General features: G+C 42.3%; 1 protein-coding gene across 1 annotated transcript in view; it reads right to left on the bottom strand.

Moving 5' to 3' along the window:
- Positions 1–18,284, bottom strand: part of LOC307233528 (lysophosphatidylcholine acyltransferase 1) — a gene marked incomplete at both ends in the record, with an annotated part of 75,563 nt that overhangs the window by 9,800 nt on the left and 47,479 nt on the right. Inside the window, 6 exons of the mRNA XM_080004866.1 lie at positions 1,787–1,869; positions 4,596–4,650; positions 6,579–6,613; positions 7,218–7,276; positions 8,557–8,617; positions 9,225–9,337. Coding sequence (XP_079860992.1) covers positions 1,787–1,869; positions 4,596–4,650; positions 6,579–6,613; positions 7,218–7,276; positions 8,557–8,617; positions 9,225–9,337 — 406 coding nt within the window. The remainder of the gene's footprint in view (positions 1–1,786; positions 1,870–4,595; positions 4,651–6,578; positions 6,614–7,217; positions 7,277–8,556; positions 8,618–9,224; positions 9,338–18,284) is intronic.

The raw sequence follows: 18,284 nt of genomic DNA on the forward strand, positions 1-18,284 counted from the left end.
CACACACACACACACAGACACAGACACACACACAGACACACACACACACACACACACACACACACACACACACACACACACACACACACACACACACACACACACACACACACACTTTCAAGTACTTTTTCAAGGACGCAAAACAAATTATATTACAATAAATGTTTGATATGATCTTTATTAAATATAATATAATCTTGATCTTATTTGTATTATTATATTACTATATCTATTATAGCTATATTACATTATTAATTATATATATAGTCATTACTTTTTTTTACAAGTATGGCAAGTGTTCCAACCACGCCGGATTAAATGTATTTCCCTGGCGTCATCTATGTTGCAAAAGCAATTCTGTAAAATGTTTAGAAGATAAAGTTTTGAATAAGAAAACCAGGGGGAATATCACAGGTTTTCAATTATCGTTATTATTTTCCAATGACCTTTCAAGCAGTTCAGCACAAAGGGGGCTATTTTGAAGGTACTCCAGTCCTTACATTTCTGAGGATGAAACTCAGGCACTCCAAGCACCTGGTGAGAACCCTGTCTACACAGCCATGGCAATATGAAGTTCAGCATTTCAAGTTGATGAGGGAAAGAGATCTTGGCAGGACTTTCCCTTTTGAGAGTTAAAGAGTCATATGGCAATATGTTTATCTAACAATATGTCTAAATCAAAAAAAACATTACGTGATTTCAAGTTTGGTAGTCAAAAATCAGAACATTATAAGAATCGAGAAAAAAATATTCATTGAATTGGCAAATCCCACCCTGGAACACTGTGAGATAACGTGTCACCGGGAAATAATTTTGTCCAAGGGAGACCTGCCTGTTCTACAGCCTGAGCAGGTGAAAGGGCGAAAAGGAGCCGTCGACATCAATGTCTTGGGAAAATCTCTTTTGTATTATTCACATATGCTCCTCGTGTGTTTGCCTTTTCCGTCTGTAATATTTCACCGAATTGCTTTATAGTTTCAAACTGTTTGAGAAATGCTTTAAAAGATGTCAGAACCACCAGAGAACATGCCCCAGAAGGTTGTCAGAATACTCATTCGCGGCACGAGGAGGTGCAGAGCAATTCTGTGGCACTTACTTCCAGAGTGAATGGGCAGAAACATAAAAAGGACATGAATGCGACGGCCTTTATTGTATTCTGTAAACTAATTAACTCTTATGGACGTGGTGCAGTACCGGGGAACTGCGGCTAATGTCCCAGTCGCCTTGTCCCTCGCACTTATGGTCCGTCGATGAAATATGAATTTGAATCCAGATTTTTTTTCCTCTAGAGCGGTTCCCTCACAGGAACTCTAAAAAGCTCATGGGACAAAAGTCCTGGCTGGTTGAAATTGCGTTTCGGAGGAGGAAACTAAGCCCAGAGAAAAGACCCTGTCCCCTTGAATGAAATTGAAGGACTTTCCATTTTCAAGGACTTCACATAGATAAAATGTAATCAATTTCCTATGTGGTCCTTAATAATTAAAATATAAAAGAATCTTAGTCTGTCTATTATTTATTTATTTATATACATCTCATTGACATCTACTATTATAGTGTATAATTTATGTGTTCAATATTTCATAAGCGAAATAATAACAAGACAGTGCCTTTAGGAAGGCGCCAATTGGGTAGAGGACAACTGCGGGTACTTTGACTGAAATCTCACTGGGAGACTAAGGGATAATGGGAGAAAAGGAGAAAAAAATTAAACAGCGGTCGTGCCTGGGAGGCGGGAAATGTCCCCGGTCCCTTGGTCCACACCGAAATGAGCTAAAAACAAACTCACTTGGCCATGAGCCGTCTGACATTGTTGGCAAATAGCGTTGGGTTCTTCTTCTCTTCCTCCGAGGGGCTGTAGATCGGAAGATACTGTCAGGAGAAAGAGAAGAAAGAGGAGAGGAGAGTAGGTGTGCTTGTTTAGGTGACTTACAATTGTTAATTCTGCAATTGTTGATTACACTACTCACAAAAAGTTAGGGATATTTGGCTTTTGGGTGAATTTATGGAAAATGTAAAAAGTTCACGCTACAGTGATATTATATCACGAAAGTAGGGTATTTAAGTAGAAGCATGCAATGGTGATTTCCTCATCTCAAACAATTTATTGAAACAAAAGCCAACAACAGTGGTGGGTTTACCACAACAAAAAATATCAATGTCTCAATAACTTGTCATGTGCCCTTGAGCATCAATTACAGCTTGACAACGACGTCTCATGCTGTTCACAAGTCGACTTATTGTCTGCTGAGGCATGGCCCCCCACTCTTCTTGAAGGGCGGCCCTCAGGTCATTGAGGTTCTGGGGTACAGAGTTACGAGCCTCTACACGGCGACTCAGCTGATCCCATAGGTTTTCCACTCCATTTGAGGTGCCCCAGTCTCCAGCCGCCGTTCCCTAATGATGCGACCTCCATGAGCTGGAGCATTGACGTCCATGAAGATGAAATGAGGCCTGTGTTGTTCATGCAGGGGCACAATGACTGGATTAATGATGTTATTCAGGTAGTATGGCCTTGTCACTGTACCATTTACAAAGTGTAGGGCAGTTCTGTATTGACTAGACACACCTGTCCACACTGTAACACCACCACCACCACCAAAGGCTCGTCTGGTGACAACAGTAGCTGATGCATAGCGCTCTCCTTGACGTCTCCAAAATCGTTGGCGGCCATCATTACTGCTCAACGTGAATCGACTTTCATCAGAGAACAGCACAGAGGCCACTGGTCCCTCGTCCAGCGTAAATGCTTCCTGGCCCGTGCAAGACGATGATGCCTGTGCCTGGTGGTGTGGTCAGGTACCCTTGCAGGTCGTCTGGCACACAGACCACGCTGATGTCAACGGTTTTGAATGGTCTGACGTGACACTCTGGTGCCTATCAACTCCCTTAAATGTGCCTGGAGTTGAGTGGCATGCATCACCTGGTTCCGCAGGGCACTGTTCACAATGAAGCGCTCATCAGTGTGGGATGTGGCCAAAGGACGTCCACTTTTATGCCTTTCTGTGACTCTTCCAGTCTCTGTATCTCTGTTGCAACCTGCTGATGACACTCTGTGACACTCTAAGCTCAGTGGCCACTTCCCTCTGAGAACATCCTGTTTGAAGCCTCACAATGGCGAGGTACTGTTGATCAATTGTTAGGTGTCGTCTTGGTCTCATGATGTCAAAATGTGAACAGCATGATGAAGAGGACTGTTTAAATACCAATGCTAATTGAACCAGGAAACCTGTTGTGAGTTTTGCCGTTCAGCTCCTTGTTAGAGAACAGCAAGTTGTGCAAAAAGTACTGAAACATTGAACAGTTGGACATGTGCATTCAAAAGTTTAGAGAAGGTCAAATTAAGTTCATCTGTAAAGGTTAGAGTGCATTTTAGGTTCATCCTGAAATTTCACCCAAAAGCCGAATATCCGTAACTTTTTATGAGTAGTGCATATAGAAATTGTTGGAAGGAAAAAGGTTAAAGAAGTCACTTCATTATTTAAATAAAATTGTATACATTTGTATTATACAGGGTTCATTCTGCAGTACAAAATTCAATTCGAGGACTTTTTTTTTTAAGGCGGCCTATTATGCAAAACTCACTTTTTCAGTGCTTGTGCATATACATTTGGGTCTCTGTGGGGCCTACTAACCCAAACTGTGATAAAAGACAACCCATTCAGTTTTTGTGAGCTGTTGCTTTCAGAAAAGCGACAAACCATTACTGAACAAACCAGCCTCAAACCATTACTGAACAATTTTTTCAGTGTGGCAGGATGCATTATACTGTTGAAAGAAGCCACTGCCATCAGGGAATACCGTTGGCATGAAGGGGTGTACCTGGTCTGCCACAATGTTTAGGTCGGTGGTACGTGTCAAAGTAACATCCACATGAATGCCAGGACCAAGGTTTCCCAGCAGAACATTGCCCAGAGCATCACTGTCTCCGCCCGCTTACCTTCTCTCTATAGTGCATCCTGGCGCCAGGTAAACAACGCACATGCACCCAGCCATCCACACTGTATAAAAGGATACCCGATTCATCAGACCAGGCCACCTTCTTCTACTGCTCCATGGTCCAGTTCTGATGCTCAAGTGCCCATTGTAAGTGCTTTTGGCAGTTGACAGGGGTCAGCATGGCCACTCTGACCGGTCTGCAGCTACGCAGCCCCATACACAACAAGCTGTGATGCACTGTGTGTTCTGACACCTTTCTATCATAGCCAGCATGAACTTTTTCAGCAATTCGTGCCACAGTTGCTTTTCTGTGGGAGCAGACCAGACAGGCTAGTCTTCGCTCGCCACACGCATCAATGAGCCCATGGCCCTGTTTCACCGATTGTCCTTTCTTGGTCCACTTTTGGTAGGTAACTATCTGCATACCGGGAAACATGCTCTGACCCAGTCGTCTAACCATCACAATTTGGCCCTTGTCAAAGTCGCTCAGAAGGTCGCTTGCCCATTTGCCATTGGAACAAAATGATCAATGTTATTTACTTTACCTGCCAGTGGTTTTAATGTTGTGGCTGATTGGTGTATAGCTATAATTATTGTTATGCAAATTATGTCATAATAACAATTACAAATACATTTCCCAAGGGCCCGTTTGCACTCACCTCTATCTCAAACTCATTGTGGAGCTGACAAAGCGTCAGCCACAAGATTTCAAACCTGCAATGAGACAAAAGAGGGACAAAGACGTCTGATATGAGCCGGTTTAGCAAAACTCAACAAAAGCGTTCCAAACAAACAGAGGGCAGCCAAAAATACCACGCCAAAATACCGCGAGAAGCCGAATCCACCACGGGCACTTGGTGCGAGTCAACCAGGCGGAGGCTGAAGCAATCGGGGGCCCGTTGTGACTCATCTGTTCCCGCTGCCTTCGAGTTCTTCTTGTGCCGGCCTTGTTTTACACCACAGGGGTTTGTTTCCCCTTACACCAGATGTTACGACTTTTTGCGCGGACACAACAGAAACAAGCTTCACCCCAAATTTAGAAGATGGAACAATGCGAGTGACAAAATGTCGAAAAATCTCTTTGCGAAAGTGGCGCCAAACTCATTTTAGGAGGCAGGCCGGGAATGGTCAAATAAATGTCGGATGCTTTTTGGGGTTAATAATGTTGGAATCGAGCATATGAAATAGTTTTTTTCTACCTGCTCTCATGTCTCTGGTATAACTACAAAATATGAAATTTTACCAATTTTACAAATATTGACTGCAATATCTTAAGAGACCCGTGTTTAAGGCATAGAAATCGTATAATATGAAACATATTAATCAAACTATAAATCTATGATGGGCAAGCACCAAAAATATTTAGCCAAAAACAGCAAAAAAAAATTACTAGTCAATTAATTAAGTACTACTCCTTATTCCTTAGTGACTATACTTTTTTTCTGTTGTTACGAGTAACATTTTAAATCAAACTATCAACAAGCTGTCTTGACTAGCAATTTCTCATGACAGGTAAAAAAATACATTGTTACTTGTAAAACCATTAGCAATTTTTGACTAGTAACAACAGGAAAGACAAATAAAAAAATCACAAATTAATAAGTACAAGTACTCAATTAATAGTGACAAGTAAAATTGAAATAGACACTAGTAATGATCGCAATAGATACTAGTCAGAGGCAAATATCTAATATCTGAACCACGGAGCCCCATAGGATTCAATGACAAAATTGTTGAAACTGTTACCAGAAACATCACAATAGTTACTAGTAACAACTGGAATAGTTACTAGTAATCTAATCTAATAAATAAGTACTTGTACCCAATACATTTTGACTAGTAAAATTAAAATAGTTACTAGTAATTGTTGGAATAGCAACTAGTAACTAAAATATAAGTACAAGTAACTGTTAAAAAGTGACTGGTTGCGCCATGGATTAGATGTTGCCATAGCAGTGTGTGAACAGCATGTTTCCCATTTTACAACACAAAACCACTACATCCTAAAAACATATAAAAGATGTTCGTATCATTTTGAAGGATTTCTGGCTTGGCTTTAGGGAGGCAGAAAACGCATAACAGACAGTGATATCGTGTATTAAGACAAAACACAACATTCATTTTTAAGGTCTTAAAGTAAGTAAGTTATGTGAATCAAAAAATTCTTTCCACCCAATATTGAAGGTCTTTTATAATTTAATGGAATATCTGGTGCGAACAACATTAACTTCAACATTTCACTTTATGAAATACAGTGGTACCTCGACTCACGACTGTATTTCGTTCTATAAGAACGGTCGTATGTTAAAACAATCGTATGTCGAAGCAATTTTTCCCCATATAAATTATGTAATCATGAAGGGTGACTGCTGACTGGCTGTCACCCACTGCACATTTCTATGGTTGTATCTTGGAGACAAATTTTCGCGACTATCACTACTCGTATCTTGGATTGGTCGTAAGTAGATGCAGTCGTAAGTCGAGGTACCACTGTATTAACAATGGCTACAGCCCACTCCTAATTGGATCCTGTACGATTAAAATATTAAAATGGCGTCAACAACGACACTCAACTTCTAATTCAAACCACCTCACAGCTTGTGAAAAGTAAATACACACTAAATATGAAATTCTATACTCACGCTCCAGGGCCCTGCCAAGTCCATGTGATGGTGTCCTGTACACAAAAAAAAAAAATACATCAAAATCAACACATTTATTCGAGGACAGTAGAATATGTAGCCCTTTGCAACACCAAAATAACTATGAAAGAATTTTAAATCTGTATCAAATCTTACTTTATGTGGGTCAACCTAACGTTAATTCCAAGTGCGGTTACAATCAGTTTTGTCCCTGAAACTACTCAAACTAACTGTTAGTGTGTCAGAAGTTAAGGGGTTATTCCAAAAAAAATAAAAATAAAAAATCCTGGAAAAGCAGGACATTTTTGCCAATGTTAACATGTTCTTTTCATTTGGAAATTGATTTTAAATCCACGGTCTTGTGAAAGTGCGCCATTGATTTTGACAAAAAAAAGCATTCTTGATTCAAGGCCACAGCTTTTTCTCCCAGGAACCAGATTAGACAGACTGCTGCCACAACCTCCCGGTGGTACCCTAATGCTTAAAGCGTCTATAAATAACAAGTTACCAAAGATTTCATTCTGCAGCGACATGTTGGATTTGGTGTCAAAAAAGGAACATGAATTACAAATAAGAACTAACAGAACATTAGGTCTTTACATTCTTCTCTAGTTAGAGCCACAATTAATCAGTCTTTACCATTTTATTAGGGTAGCGGATCACCACAGGCTGCACTGGTACGGCTGGAATGAATGCCCCTGGAGGAAATAAAAGCAGGTATTAGAGTACCTGTTAAAACCATTATTGCCACACACACACACACACACACACACACACACACACACACACACACAAACATACACACACACACACACACACACACACACACACACACACACATATATATATCTCCTTAAACGTAACAAATGGCGTAATTTTTTTAAGCAGACTTTCTCTTCCGTATTTACAGAGTACGTTTTTTCTGAAAAGGACATTGTCGAACCCACGGTGCTGGTTTTGATCTGCTGGGGGGGAAGTTGCTTTTGTTTGCACAGAGTAACCGTCCTACAGGATCTTCTTGAGTCATTCGGCAACTAAATACACTTTTCCTCTTGAGAGAAAAGAAAGAAAAGAAAAAAAAGAAAAATAGGGATATTCTGCTGAGGTGGCAGCTCGTTTGTGATGCAGTTTCAATCTAAGTAAGATGTCGACTTCTTGAAACAAGGTCAAATCAATCCCATCACTCTGGGGAAAAGAAAAAGATATATATATTCCCATGCGGGGAAGCCTAGAGTGAAGCGAATGTTTAAAACGCTCCAGTAGTTGAAGCAGGCCTGTTGCACACCCTACAACACGCTGACACAGGTACGTCACCTTACACAACTCTTTCCTCTTTACATACCATACGCACATTTACTGGTCATAAGCAGCTAATCCACAAGGGGGTGCCAGAATCACTAATTTGGTAGGAAAACGGATTGAGTAAGGTTCTTTAAAAATGCCTACCGAGGAGGAATGTATCATTTTGTATATCCTCAATCTGCACCAAAAAATTTAAAAAAGAGACTATGGTGAGTAAATCATTTAAATATTACAAAAATGCTAAATAAAATAAATGTATTAAGTACGTTTGTTTACATTCATACAAAACAAATAACCTTCAGCCGACGGCCATGTATTGGAACTCATAAAATGTAATGTATGTTTTTGCGTGCATGATCGAAACACCATTGCCAGTTCAGTTGACTTAGTTCTTCTTGAGTAGTATTTGTATTTAGCTCCTCTATAGGAAATGCACCACAAGGTTGTGTAAGGTTTCAAAATTTGCTACCCGAGAATTGTCCCTCGTGCTGTCTTGAGTAGGGTATGCAACAGGCCTTGAATTAAACCACGTTAGCAATTCAACGATTTATTTCCTTGCATTCAAGAAGAAACGCATATAGCACAGGTCATGGTACAGGCGAACTGTTGTGTCAACTGTGGCCTGAAAAGGGAATTAAACCCAAATGAAGGAAGCAGGATGAGGAAACGTTCCTACCTGGTTTGAATGTGATGAGGCAGGATCTATTGGTGCACGTACCCTCTGGGAATATCATGATCTGGAAGGAAGCGAGAAGAGACAGTTCTCATGTTAATGTGCTGGGGCATACTTGATTCTTTTTTAGAATTGGTTGCCGAGTTGGGCACAGTGCACTGGCTTTTGCTGGGCAATATTGTCAAAAAGGTTGCCAGAATTTTAACCAGTCGATCTTACAGCAAGGTATACCACACAGGTTGACCAGGAGGCAACCGGGCTGCACAAAATAGTCCAAATCTGGTTGCCCGGGGGCAACCGAGTAACCGTTGCTTGTGTACTCACAAATATGCGAGTACCCAAGTCTAAACCTGAGAACAGCGTGATGTGATTGCTTCAAGTTGCTGCTCAAAGCACAAACACACAGTTTTAGATTACACTTCACTGAAGATTTTAAACCTGCGATCTCACTATTATGACATATAAATATGTGCTACTCCATCTATGCTCTTTATAATTGACCTCTGACTGAATCCATCCTCAATTACTCTATCAATGTCTTAATTCACTTGATATTTCAAGCTTTCATGTGATACTATATCATTTATATGTAATATTATTATCATCATCATCATTGTTGTTTTCTGTGTGAGAATGTGATGTTTTCTATCCCTGGCCTCTTTCGGGTTTACCTGAGGCCATTCCCCTCCAGAATGGGCTCTGCGCTTAATCTCCTCCACTGTCTTCCTCCTGGAGTCCTGGTCTGACCGTGACACAAACACCGGCCTGATGAACTTAATCAGCGCTGGAGGGCAGAGAGAGTGAGAGCGAGAGTGAGGGAGAGTGAGAGAGAGAGTGAGAGAGAGAGAGAGAGAGAGAGGGGCACTGAGGCCAGAGAGCGGAACTAGAGGTCAAGAGGAGTTATAACAAAGACCTGAGTGGAGATCTTTTACTTCTGTGGAAAATAATTCACCCACCCAACTAATTTCAACAGCGTTCATTTGATATAGATGTCAAAATATCATAAAAAGCACTAACAGGTTGAATTGGCAGTTTCTCAATGCTGCATTCATTTTGTTGTTTCCATTTTTTCGATCCCATAGCCATGCGGTGTCACTAGGGTGACCACCTCATAATCTGATGCAGGACAGCATATGTGGTTTTACGGGACAATGCGGGACAATGCGGGACACGCGTGAGAGAAATGACTATTATTAGGCTATGTAAATATTGATTTCATATTAGATGATATTTGCAGTGGCGTTGGACGTTAACCTGCTTTAAAACGTGGTGGGTTTTATGAGATTATCTTTTTAACAACACTGGATCTATTACATCTAATAAATATAATGAATTCAATAGAACAGGCTAATATTTTAGTTCAAATCATGTCTTAAGAATAGTAAACGAGAGAAACAGACCGATATTCCAAGTAGCGACTAGGCAACTTTCCATAGGCTATGTAACCGAATGATCAAATGCTTTCTTATCAAATTATTGCTTCTAAAACTTGTACTTGTTGCTTCGGGCAGCTTTGAGCAGGGCCTTCTCCTTCAGTATATGAGTGTAGAACTCCTTGTAGGTACAGCTTTTGTCCACCATCACCAAACCTCCTCACTTCATTGCTAACTTTCTACCAAGTAGCTTTAGAACATTAATAAATTACGGCTATGCAGTCGGCGCAGCTGAAAGTTACTGAGGGACAGGGTGCGGACTCTGAAAGTTGTCCTCCTCAATATATCATTGTAAACATAACTATATCATTTTAAATAATATAATAATATGTATTCAAAGCACTTGTGCTAATTATAGATGCAAAACAATGCGTTTTTAAGTTTCTTTAAGAAAGATTGCGTTGCGCCCTCATATGCCTCACAGTGGTTTGGTCCACTGCCCACACATATTAGGTGAATCTTGTGCCTCAACGTGCCATATTGGTACGGGGCAGCCGCATCTGTACAAGATGTGGGACTGTAATTTCTGGAAAGATGCTAGAAGTACACGGTTAAAAGGCTATATAATGTTTTTACTACAAAAACAAATGGAAAGAAAGACAAATAGGCCTGATCATTGAGATGCGGGACATTTGCTATGATTTGCGGAATGTTGCGGGACACACGTTCCAATTTCAGGACAAAGGGTGGTTACCCTATGTGTCACGGGTCACACCAAAACCCACTGTAAGAGAACTACCATCCTTTCTAGTTTTAGTCTTTGTCCACCTCCTCGTCTGGGTCGCTTCCTCTCACCCCTCCTCTCTAGTTCTATCGGATCCTTTTATTTGAGAAAACCTGCAGCAGCACTCTAAAAGTACAACGTGGCTGTGTATTACCTAGCTAAGGACACAATTTGCCTCAGATAGGACAAATGTATCTCAATACTGTTTGCACAGCTCTTCTAAGGCGAAAGATGTAAATAGAAAAAGGAAGTGAAAGAGAATAGGTACGATAGGGTGACAAAAATGTATGTTTTCGTAGCTTTCATGTACATTAAGAGAGAGGCTGAAGATGCAACACGCAATTTCAAGTGTTCGGGAAACAACGAAAGGGAAAGAAATCCCCAAAGAGTTACATGCAGAGAAAGAAAGCAGGGCACAGCAAACCTGAGGTGAGAAAGTAGGTAGGGATTGATTTAAACTGCATTCTGTCTGCTAACAGGAAGAGATTAGCACTATAGTCAGCGTCCCAAGAGAGTAACTGCGTACGTCAATGGGGCTGAGCTTGGCACCTCATGCTTGTGTGGTGCCCTCGGGTGCTCCCTAATGCTTCTTCACCTAATACTCATCTTCATTTCACTTGCTTGGCTTCCTACTACGGCTACAAACTGGAACAGCCTGGCTTATGATGACACAGACAATATGTTTCCGCCTTGATTAATATGGGTAATGATTCGGAAAGCACGTTAGAGTACGTATGCAGCACCCCCAAGTGCCATTCGCGCTGGTTTCTTCTTGATCAAGTAGGATATGAAGTCTGAAGCTCTGCTGTAAAACTGGCAACAGACGATGGAAGGATAATAAAAACACACTAAAACCACATGTCAGTCTCGACCACACAATGAGGAAATGGACCCAAGGCCTCAGTAGAAAAGAGAAAATGAAGAAAAAGAAGCAAGATATCCACTCTGGGCCTCCGAAACAAAACAGAACTGAGGAGCAGTCACTTGCGTTCACCGAGAACATCAATGCAATATTCTTTGAAAAATGCAAGGTCTTTGTCCCATTTTCCCCACTGCCACAGGTACGTTACACATCCACAAAACTGTCTTGTGCTTTCCAGTTAATGACACTAGGTGGCACTGTGTTTAATGACTACAAATAGACAGGCGCTGCTTAAGCCCTGCGCATGGACTGGAGTAGTGTGTGAACTCTGCCAAGGTGAGAGCTCAACGGGTTGTGTGAGCTAATTGGATCAGCCGCACGACAAGCAGGAAGTGATTAGTTGATTGCGCAATAGTGGTGTCGCAAAAAATAAACACCAGGTTTGATTTCACGATGAATATCCTCCCAACCAGCAGCGTTCGACAATGTATGTTTTTTGTTAATTCCGTCTGGGAGGTCCATGGCTTCTCATGTGGATATGCATGCTCATGGTTCATTTCCAATCAATTATTTTACAGGATTTACAGCAGAATAGCCCATCAACTTTAAAGAATCATTTTGTAATGAGTGCTGCATCAATGAAAATGTTATGATTTAAGTTTTCCACCAGAGGGAGCACAGTAAAACCATACGTTTGGTACTTTGCTAAGTGGTAAGGCCTGACCGTTATATCGGTAGGCCGATAATACTGGCCGACATTTGGGTTCCCAAGAACTATCGGTTGAAATTTCACTGATAAAGTGCTGATAAATGTATTATCCTACTAATGGTTATACCATGCATGAACAGATTTAGAAGCCATGAGTAGTTTTCAAATTCCAAACGTTCACATAACTTTCCATTGCTTAACGAAATCTTGCATGAAGACAATACTCGTCTGTGGACTAGGGCTGCACAATTACCCGTATATTAATCGCAATGTCGACATTGGCCTCCACAATTAATTAACCGATTCATTTAAAAAAAAAAAAAAAAAAAAATTAAAAATTTGTGCATTTACAGACAAGGTGTCACCACTCCAGAACAAAGACAAAGTGTATATAAAAAACAACAACAATGGGCGATTCACACCGGATTCAGCTCGCTCTTGTAGGTTTACATCAGGGTTATTCATGTTTTCTGACCAATCACAGGTGTTTTGAGCGGGTGACCGCATGCTGTTATAAACTATTTCAGTCTCTGCTTTACAACACATTCACGACCAGTTCAGAAAAACAATAGGCTTCACAAAGCAAAATGTAAATACACCGGCAAAGACGAGACAAAGTTGATGTCAGGAGGAGCAGAGGAAGGCGAAGGGTTAGTTCGAAAAAAGGTGTTCATTTCCCGTTGTGTGGAATTACTTTGGATATCAGCTCAGTGATGTTAAGGAGCAACACATACTGTGCAAAGTGTGCATTCACGTCGTGTCAGCATCAAGCGGCAACAGGACTAACCTTTCCAACAACCTGAAAAGTCATCATAAAGTGGAATCTGACAATGCATCAAGGCCAAAACCCCACCAACTCCCTGTCCAACACAGGGAGTGTAAGGGTGACATTTTATAACGCAACTCAATATCCAACAAATTCTCAAAGACATACTGAAATAACCAGAGCTATCGCATTCCATCTGCAAATTTCCAAGAATTGTGGACAGTCCTGGTTTTAAGAAAAGGGTCAACACTTTGGACAGAAGACACAAGATCCCATCACATAACCATTTCTCCAGGGTGGCTTTGCTCGCGATGTATAAAAAGCGTTGGCGGGAAATGGAGAGGGGGCTCGCTGGTGTTCAGTATTTTGAGACCACAATTAACCTGTGGTCAAACAGAACGATGGAGCCACATATGAGCTTTACAGTTCACTACATCGATTTCATAATGAACACTAGATGCCTCCAAACTAGAACCCAACAGATAGATCGGTTTAGCCAATATATCGGTCATTATTTGACTATTTTTTATCACATCTGGATCGGCATATCAGCAGTTATGCAGCCGATGTGTCCCGATTTTTAAATAAGTATAATCAATAAAAAAAACATTGATAATTTACGTACTTGTCCGTTTTACACTAATTTTAAGTTACTCAAATAAGTGCAGAAGTCCGACTCGGCATTATAAATGTATCTATGTTTGTTTGCACTCTCGTTGATACGGTTCTACAAGCAGGAAGCGATGCTGGGTTCATGGAAAAATCTGAAAACAAGTTTGTTATGGAAGTGATAACGCGGAAAAAAATAAAATTTATTTAATTTAATACATCACTTACTATCATCTTTCACATTTTTTCATCTATGAAAAAGTTCTGTCTATCTTTTTTTTTTATCTCAAATCTAGAAACTTTAATGAAATACAAGTTTCACAAATTGATTTAAAAATGTTGAACTATTTTGGTCAAAACATCAGTAATCGGAGGGCTCTTAAAAAAATCGGGATCAGCATCGGACTGGAAATCTGGCATAGGTCGGGCTCCAATCCAAACATAATTTTTTCCCAGAAGACCACAGATGGGAGTTGATTGGCAATGCCCCAAGGGAAGCATCCCCAAGGCCTGGGGATTGCAGGAGGAGAGACAATGGATCCAACATAGTCAGGGCAGTCTTTCTAAACAACTGGATGAGGCTCCAGTGTTTTGGCCACTTCATCGCACCCTAGGTGAGTAGGCCAACTGATGGAAAAAGTGTAACTATGTAATAATTGAAATGTTTCATATATAGCGGATATGTGATTGATGTGTGTTAATACCATGCGAATATACTTGGTAGTATGATAATAATAATACAACCACTACTATTACTACTACTAATAATAATAAATATAGCTGCAGGCAACAATACACAGGGTCCAGTTCAGTCGTGTTTGGTACGTATTACAGTTTCCTGGGTTCTCTGAAATGCAGCATGATTATGCAATTTTGAATGTTGAGTTGAACGCCACATCGGCTACCCCCGGTCTGTCGTCTCCTGGTTGCTCGTCTCACGGAGCAACCATTATGCGGTATACACAGCGCAACCCTCCTGTCTTTAAAACAGCCGTCCATGTTTGACTCTAAACCAGCCCTTTTTATTGTTATAACTCACCGTGTTGAGGTGCACTCTTGTTGACAGACAGATGACCGTTTGATGGCATGTGGGGCAACAAAGACAGAGTGACCTAATGACGCGGTGATGACTTTGTGATTATTTATGGTTTTCCGGGTCCTAGTTTTCTGATGCCTTTTGAGTTCATGAAATGCATCTTGGACTCCTACAGTTTGTATCTTACGACTTCCTAGAATCCCGCAAAGTAAGGAGGGACACAACGCCACATCTAACACAGGGTTAGATGCAAACAGAATGCCTTAATTTACAAAAAGAGCAGAAGAGAGAAAATATCAATTGAAAAGCCAGCTACAGGCATAAGAGGGAGCTACCTAGCACTTAAGATGGCACAAAGGGAACTGAAGCTTCCAGCTTCCACTCAGGAGAGACTGTTCCACCAGGTGGCAATCGCAGCACGCCATGATAGAGAGCCACAAGCAGAAGAGGGTCACTGCTCATGTCCTGTCAGATGACAGCAAAGCCCGACATCTCAACCCCACATGGCAGGATAGTGACATACTGGAGGCCATTAACAAACGCCCTCTAGTTAAGTTTACTGACGCACTTTCCAACGAGAAGTATGTCAGTGTATCCTTCGTAAAGCCAGTCCTCCACCATTTCAACTTCATGAATCTTGAAAGTTGAAAATGATGATGTAGACCTAACAAGAGCCATCAAGACCAGAGTTCTGGACTACCTCAATGAAAAATACAGTGACCCACTGACACAGGAACTGCTGGATATGCCCTCTGCTGTTGATCCTTCTATCAAGCTGAGATTGGTCAGGGAGGACAACGTGGCGGCAATCCAAGACCGACTAGCTTCTGAGATGACGAGGGTGGCCGATGTCATGGTAATATTTATGATTTAAGTAGATCAAAATGTGCAACCTTGCTTACTGTGCTATAATTTGCTTTCTGGATATGGATTTTAAAAGTGTGTGGCGCTATGCGCATTTAAGGACACAGTCCCCTATGTCTCAAGGAACGCCCCTATGCGGAAGTAGGAGTGTTCAAATGGTCGTATGGCATGAGCTCCAGTGGGACAGACACACCTTAAAGAGGATCCTTCTGGAGAGTGCACCGCTTGTCCTCAAGTAACGTACTTTTAAAAAGACTCATTCCCACGGGACATCAGCTGTGGCAGGAACTGTTTGAACTGATGCAGTGACTCGGGGAGGTGGTTGCTCCGTATATATACACTGGTAGTTTACAGAGTGTGGCTGTGTTGTGTGTCTCTGACATTGATTGTTTGTGTATGTTAAATCGTGTGGCACTGCTAGTTAAGGGGCTGGTTGTGATATCAGGTCCTTTGTAGGGTTCTGCTGGCAGTCCTTATGAATTATAAACTGTCAGACCAAGACTCTGACTGGCACTCTGGCATAACCACCAGCGACCGCTACAAGTGTTGAGTTAAATTATATTCGTTTTTCTAATTGTCTTTACCAGGAGCCTCAGGAGAGCCCTCATTATCCCCAAGTGGAGACCACTGAAACTGCTGAGGACACACCCTGTGCAAAGAAGATGACAACCTTGGGCAGCTTCTTTAAGGCTACTGAGAGGACCAGGCCAAACCAAACCTACCAGCTGGAAAAAAGTGTAGCCTCTGAGCTACAGTCCTAACTACAATCAACAAGCGCCCTTGACAGTGAGGACTTATTGGAGTGGTGGAGAGAACATCAGAAACTCTTCCCATGGCTCTCAGAACTGGAAAAAAGTTCTTATGCATCCCGGCTACAATTTCCCTTTCTGGCAGGGTGTTTCGCACTAGCCCTGCCCGCGGCCACCGACTGGTCTAATATTCACATTGACATCCGATTCGACTGACAAACTTCTGATTCAAGTTCAAGAGGTTTATTCGTCAAAGACATATACATACTTTCATACATACATGCAGCGAAATGTCAATGCAACGCACCCGGTGATTACGCGCAACAGGTAAGTCGAATACTATAGAATAAAATAAAACATATAGAATAAATAAAATAAGAACTCAAAAGGTAATGCAGAGTGGGGGTACAAAATAGAATAAAGGGAATAAGCTTATGTATATGGGATAAGCTATTTATGTTTAAAGATATGTGCATTAAAGTGGCATGTGATAAAATGAGGTAGTGCGTGTGAGATATACAGCACAGTATACAACAGTACGGCGCAGCAACACGATAACACCAAACAACCCAGAACAGTGATACAGTATACGGTACAGTATGCTACATACAGTACAGAAGGTAGTGGAGCTTATGTGTGTGGCTCAGTGAGGACCCCTGGTGAGGTCAGCATTGACAGTTCTTATGGCTTGTGGGAAGAAACTCCGTCCCAGTCTCTCTGTTCTCGCTGTGTGACTGCGGAGACGCTTGCCTGACCGCACCAGCTGGAACAGTCCGTTGTTGGGGTGATGAGGATCCTTCATGATCCTACAGGCTGTGCTACTACACCTCCTGGTGTATAGCTCCTGCAAGGGGGGGAGGGTAGTTCCAGTGGTACGTTCAGCTGAACGCACCACCCTCTGCAGGGCCCGCCTGTCCTGAGCAGTGCAGTTCCCAAACAAGGCCGTGATGTTGCCTGTCAGGATGCTCTCCACTGCTCCAGAGTAGAAGGACTTGAGGATCCTCACCGAGACCCGGAATTTCCTCAGCTGCCTCGCCTTCCTAACCAGAGTGTCTGTTTGTAAAGTCCATGTTAAATCCTCTGTGATGTGGACTCCCAGGTACTTGAAGCTGCTCACCATGTTGACAGAAGTCCCATTAATCACCAAAGGCGCGTGCGTCCTTGGTTGTAATCCACGCCTAAAGTCCACAATCAGCTCTTTAGTTTTGCTGATGTTCAGGTGTAGGATGTTGTCCTGGCACCATAGTGCAGGTCAGCCACCTCCTCACGGTAGGCCTTCTCATCGCCGTCGGTGATCAGGCCCCTGACAACAGTGTCGTCAGCAAACTTGATGATGGTGTTGGAGCTGGACCTGGCCAGACAGTCATGTTTGTACAGGGGGTACAGTAGGGGGCTGAGGACGCAGCCCTGGGGAGGATCCTGTGTACAGGGTGAGTTGCTGGACATGTGCTTCCCGACCCAGACCACCTGGGGCCGGGCTGAGAGGAAGTCCAGGATCCAGGCACACAGCGGAGTATTCAGTCGGAGCTCCTTCAGCTTGACAGCCAGTCTGGTGGGGACTATGCTATTGAAAGCTGAACTATAATCGATTAACAGCAATCCCACATAGGCCCCCTTCTGGCCACCCAGGTGCGTGAGCGTGGTGTGCAGTACCTGGGAAACTGCGTCATCCTCATCATCTGCTCTGCTGGTACGCGAACTGCAGCGGGTCCAAGGTGCGGGGGAGGGAGGCGCAGATATAATCCTTAATCAGCCTCTCGAAACACTTCATGACCACCAAGGTGAGGGCCACCGGATGGTAGTCATTCAGGCAGGCAGGAGAGGAGAGCTTGGGGACAGGAATGACGGTGGACCTTTTGAAGCAGGACGGGCCCACTGATTCAGCCAGGAGATGTTGAATATCGTAGTGAGCACCGGGGCTAGCTGGTTAGCACAGGTCTTCAGTACTCGTCCAGATATGCCATCTGGGTCCGCAGCTT

This window comes from Zeus faber, assembly GCF_960531495.2.
Source record: "Zeus faber genome assembly, chromosome: 8".
Lineage (NCBI taxonomy): Eukaryota > Metazoa > Chordata > Actinopteri > Zeiformes > Zeidae > Zeus > Zeus faber.